At 31.6% G+C, this 5,556-nt stretch overlaps 1 protein-coding gene across 1 annotated transcript; it reads left to right on the top strand.

The window, feature by feature from the left end:
• Positions 1–70: 70 nt before the first annotated feature.
• On the top strand, positions 71–5,149 carry LOC108755050 (ribonucleoside-diphosphate reductase large subunit). Its single transcript, XM_018497787.1, has 11 exons — positions 71–393; positions 1,644–1,732; positions 1,998–2,175; positions 2,288–2,651; positions 2,727–3,025; positions 3,130–3,292; positions 3,387–3,775; positions 3,850–4,037; positions 4,110–4,418; positions 4,515–4,703; positions 4,868–5,149. Exons 1-11 carry the CDS (start codon positions 282–284, stop codon positions 5,147–5,149), a joined length of 2,562 nt encoding a protein of 853 aa, XP_018353289.1. The 5' UTR covers positions 71–281.
• Positions 5,150–5,556: the final 407 nt, after the last annotated feature.

Genomic DNA, 5,556 nt, shown 5'->3' with positions numbered 1-5,556 from the left:
AATACCATGAGAAATGATGAACGCGTTTAAATATCCCTCTCGAATATTGAGTAATACGCGCGAGCCAATTAATGTGCAGATTAGAGATTGAAAAGAACAGTTCCAGAAACACGCTCTCTATTGGCTCAAATCGGCAAATCGCAATGCGCATGTCAAACATGTGTTCTTCCGTTTCGCGCCTAAAATTGTTGGCATGCAAAGAGACTAATATTGTAGAATACAGATTACAGAATACAGTGAATTATTGGTAGAACACATCAGGCTGTCAGTTTTCAGCTAATATGGATTTGAGTACGACATTTCGAAAGCTTTCTGTAGAAAATAGTAATCGTTCTCCCTTGAAGATGCTAATCAAAGAATCCCCGCGAGGAAAGATGCACGTTATTAAACGCAGTAAGTTATGGGTTAACCATTCCTTCGAATTCGATTGTGGATATGTAATCGTTTTCCACAAATGGGCTATTTTTTCTGTACAATATTAATATATTATTATGACGCCAAGAAACTTTATAAGATTGCAAAGTAATTCGCAATAAAATTAATATATTATATTGATATTATGAATGTTATATATTTATATAATTACAAAATCATTAGAGAAAAATGTAAAAAAGCCCATCAGAGCCTACATCAGCTATTCGGATGTACAGAAATTCTTTATTTTTCGTGTGAATGTAACAAAACAAATAAAATATACGTTTCAATTCGGGTCCTTATCAATATAAAATATAAATAAAAATTACATGAATAACGCAAATTCCAAGTTGATGATTCCCGACAATTCAGTTCGTCCTTTACCCAAATGCTAAATTAGCTACGTAATGAAATAGCCCAATGATTGTCAAAAATATTACCTTATACAATAATAATATAAAACTTACCTAAAGTAAAACCGAAGTCATATACATTGCATCATTAAATAGAATCACATCGCTCAGATTGTCAATTTGCTGTGTAGTCATTAAAAAAAAACACGAAACGAAAAATTAGAGAATTATTAAAATCATTGTTTGAATTTTCTATTATATACCACTTACATGTAAGTTTTTTCTCGCGGGTCCACGTAAAGGACTTGTGGTGTCGAGATACAATGAAAGTCAAAATAATAAAGTCAAGTAGTTATTGAAATAAAAATAAAACTAAGAACAAAAGAGAGTAATATCAACGTCACAATTTCGTAAACAAATCATATAGTGGGTCCAAAAATACGTATCATTCTGTAAATTCAAACTCTGTTTCTGTTCCTTTATATGGATCGCTTCTGAAATAAATCTTTTATTAAGTACTTTTTTCTTTGTCTAATATCTTGACATTTTCCCAATCAAAATCATGTTGATGACTGATTCTGTTATTATGGAATGCTGTGTAGTGTTCCAATTTATGTGATTTTTATGTTTATTTATATGAGTCTTCAAACATCTACCTGTTTGGCCCACATATGCTCCACAATTTCGACAATCAATCTTATATACAACGTCTGTATGAGATAGCTTGGGACGAACGTCTTTATGATCTCTGATGAATCCCCTAAGATTTTAATCCTTTTATATACCATTAAAGAGCTTTTTTTTAAATGTTTTGATCTTTAAAAATTATTAGAGATAAAATGAGAGATTAAAATTTAACACTACTCTTTTCTTTAGATGGGCGTAAAGAGGATGTTCATTTTGATAAAATTACTTCCAGAATTATCAAACAGTGTTATAACTTGGATATGAATTATGTAGATCCAGTAAGTATTTTTATTTTTTATATGACTTTGCAATAAGAAATATGATATCGAAAATAATAACAAAATATATATGTATAGTTTCTTCAAAAAAAGCTTTAATTGTGTTTGTACATACATAAATATTTTTTTTCCTTATATGATTATATAGTAATGTGATATCGGAAAGAATGGAATCTATATCTTCAAAAGAAGTTATTTTATATATATATATATATATATTCATATACATATAAATTTGTATAATATTTAAATTTATTTTTTGTAGTCTGCTGTAGCGATTCAAGTGATACGTGGTTTATATTCTGGAGTAACTACAGTCATACTTGATAATCTGGCAGCTGAAACTGCTGCTACAATGGCAACTAAACATCCTGATTATGCTATATTAGCTGCAAGAATTGACGTGTCCAACCTACACAAGGAAACAAAAAAAAGTTTTAGTGGTATAGTACATCTTATATTTAATTAAATCAATTTCTATGTCATAAAATTCTTTATTATTCTTAATGCTAGATTTTAAATTAGAACTAATGTTTATCATTCCTATACTTACAGAAGTCATGCATGATTTACATTATGCCAAGAATCCTGTCACAAATCAATATAATCCTATAATCAGCAAACACTATTACAATATTATTAAGAATAATGCAGAGAAACTGGATTCTGCTATAATATACGATCGTGATTTTAATTATAATTATATTGGTTTTAAAACGCTTGAGAGAAGTTATCTGCTGAAAATCAATGGTAAGATAGTCGAGAGGCCTCAACATATGTTGATGAGAGTAGCTGTTGGTATTCATGAAAATGAGATTGATAAAGTCATAGAAACATATAATTATTTGTCCGAACGATATTTTACACATGCTTCACCAACTCTATTCAATGCCTGTACTAATAACCAACAGATGTCCAGGTAATTTCAAAAAAGTTCAATTAGTCTAATAATATCAAATGTCATATCGGTTTACTAAGAATTATTTTCTTGCAGCTGCTTCCTTCTAACCCTCGAAGACGATAGTATAAAGAGTGTATTCAGTACCCTAAAAAACTGTGCGCTTATTAGCAAATATGCTGGAGGAATAGGACTTAATGTACATTGCATTCGTGCCAAAAACGTGGAAGATACTACAAAACGAATCAATGGCTTGGTTTCCATTTTAAAGTTGTATAACGATATGGCCATTTATGTTGATCAAGGCGGTAATAAAAGACCCGGAGCATTTGCTATTTATTTGGAGCCATGGCATGCCGATATTTTCGATTTTTTGGAACTTAAGAGAAATATTGGTATTTCTTTTTTATTAATCTTTATTTATATATCAATTGATTCTATAGTTGAAAATGCTAATTGATTTGCTATAGTTTTAAATATATCATACGATTTTTAATAGGTGATGGAAACATGCGAGCTAGAGATTTATTTTACGGTCTATGGATACCAGATCTTTTTATGGAACGTGTATATAATGACGAGATGTGGAGCCTAATGTGTCCACATGAATCTCCTGGCTTATCTGATGTTTGGGGAGATGAATTTAAAGAATTGTATACTGGGTATATATTAGTTTTTTTTTTTTATAAATTATTCAGTTACAATTATTTGACATAATTTATATTTTTCATGCACTAACATGTAACTTACTTATAGATATGAAAAAGAAGGTCGCTATAGAAAGCAAGTAGAGGCTAGATCTGTATGGCTCGCCATTCTCAGGTCCCAAGTAGAAACTGGAACACCTTATATGCTTTACAAAGATCATTGCAACCGAAAATCGAATCATCAGCATATAGGCACTGTCAAATGCAGCAACTTGTGCACCGAAATTATTGAATACTCTGGTCCTGGTGAAGTCGCTGTATGCAATTTAGCATCTATCGCTGTCAATATGTTCATTAATATAGACACCAAAACATTTGATTTCGATAAACTTAAAACAGTCGCGAAAATCGTCACTCGTAATCTAGATAAAGTCATCGACGTTAACTTTTATCCTATCGAAGAAACGAAAACATCTAATAGTAGACACAGACCCATTGGTAAGATTATTTCCATAAGTTTCACATAATTAATACGAGATAGCACGATAAAACTGAAAAATTGTGTATTTTAGGTATAGGAATACAAGGTCTAGCCGATGCGTTCCTGTTAATGCGATATCCCTTCGAGAGCAAAGAAGCGAAAGAACTCAACATTAAAATCTTCGAAACGCTTTATTATGGTGCCTTAGAAGCTAGTTGCGAATTAGCTGCGGAAAAGGGGACTTACGAGACATATCAAGGCAGCCCAGTTAGCAAAGGCGTAAGTATTTATATTTTTATCATAGAACATATCGGAGCACATTGCAGTTGAATAATAATTTTTTTTTTCCAGATTCTCCAATATGATATGTGGAACGTTAAACCGACAAATTTATGGGATTGGGATAAATTGAAGGCGAAGATTGCGAAGCACGGAGTAAGAAATTCGCTTTTAATAGCACCTATGCCAACGGCCTCGACGGCACAAATTTTAGGGAATAACGAATCCATTGAACCGTATACAAGCAATATATATGTGAGGCGCGTATTGTCTGGAGAATTTATCATTGTCAATCCGCATTTATTGCGAGATTTAACCAGTAGAGGTCTATGGGACGAAGATATGAAGAACGAGATACTCGCGAATTTTGGATCTGTTCAAGTAAACACCTTTAAATAGAGTCTCTTATATATTCTTTTTCATTATTCAAATTTATTTGAGCATAATTCTAAGGAAGCGTATATGTGCATTTTACAGAACATCGAACGAATTCCCGATTATTTGAAAGAGCTTTACAAGACGGTCTGGGAGATACCGCAAAAAGTAATTCTCGAAATGGCAGCTGATCGAGGAGCTTTTGTTGATCAGTCGCAATCTCTAAACGTTCATATAGGAGATCCGACAACGGAGAAGCTGACATCAATGCATTTTTTCGGCTGGAAAAGTGTAAGTGACGTTATCAATTAATTTACCTGTTTCGAAATTTTTTAAATTTTGTACGTTGCTCAGGTAAATGGCTAATTCTTATAAATTATTTTAACATCTTTTCATCATACAGAATAAATAACTTAATGGATAAATTCTATATAAAAATAAATTGTCGCTTACAGGGCCTAAAGACTGGCATGTACTATCTGAGAACGAAACCAGCCGCAAATCCTATACAATTTACAGTGGACAAGTCAAAATTACAGAATCGCGATTCCGTATCGAATGTTTCCGATGCCAGCACTTCTGTTGTCAACAGTACTCCTACTCAGTCACCCAATCAAGACAGCGATGACGATGCCGAAAAACGAAAACAATTAAGCACACAAGCACGTAAAAACTTGGACGCGATGCTTGCTTGTACGCGTAAGAATAAGGAAGACTGTATGGCATGTAGCTCCTAAGCATTTATTATTTTGTAAGTTTGTATCGAAAATGTATAAGCAGTACTTAATTTTTGTACATTATTAGAAGCAAGGTTTTGGAGTGTAAATTTAATCCCATTGTTAAACGAATAAATATTTAAAAAAATCATTAATAAAATTAAATAAAATTAAAATCGATTAGAAGAATTTGTAAGTCTAAATTAGAATTTCGTTTTTCTATGTATAAATGCTTCCATTTTTCTAAAATATTTTTAAAAATATCTAGCTTCATTTAAAATAAACTTTGAAAATATAAGTGTTAAGAAAAAAAAAAATATATATTTTTTTTGTGCATGGATGGGAAGTTACTTATACCATTCCTTTGCCTCTTTTACCTAGTCTTAGTTTACAGTTAGCTATCTTTATCGTCATAAAAAAATTTCACC

Source organism: Trachymyrmex septentrionalis, unplaced genomic scaffold, assembly GCF_001594115.1.
Source record: "Trachymyrmex septentrionalis isolate Tsep2-gDNA-1 unplaced genomic scaffold, Tsep1.0 scaffold83, whole genome shotgun sequence".
Lineage (NCBI taxonomy): Eukaryota > Metazoa > Arthropoda > Insecta > Hymenoptera > Formicidae > Trachymyrmex > Trachymyrmex septentrionalis.
The sequence above is the reverse complement of the archived record's forward strand: the minus strand, read 5'-3'. Positions and strand labels throughout refer to the sequence as shown.

Bases quoted from the DNA above. Each gene is read 5' to 3' on its own strand.
- LOC108755050 (XM_018497787.1), top strand. From the start codon at position 282: ATGGATTTGAGTACGACATTTCGAAAGCTTTCTGTAGAAAATAGTAAT. The intron at 2,652-2,726 runs GTAATTTCAAAA...ATTTTCTTGCAG, and splicing joins AATAACCAACAGATGTCCAG to CTGCTTCCTTCTAACCCTCG. The intron at 3,776-3,849 runs GTAAGATTATTT...TGTGTATTTTAG, and splicing joins TAGTAGACACAGACCCATTG to GTATAGGAATACAAGGTCTA.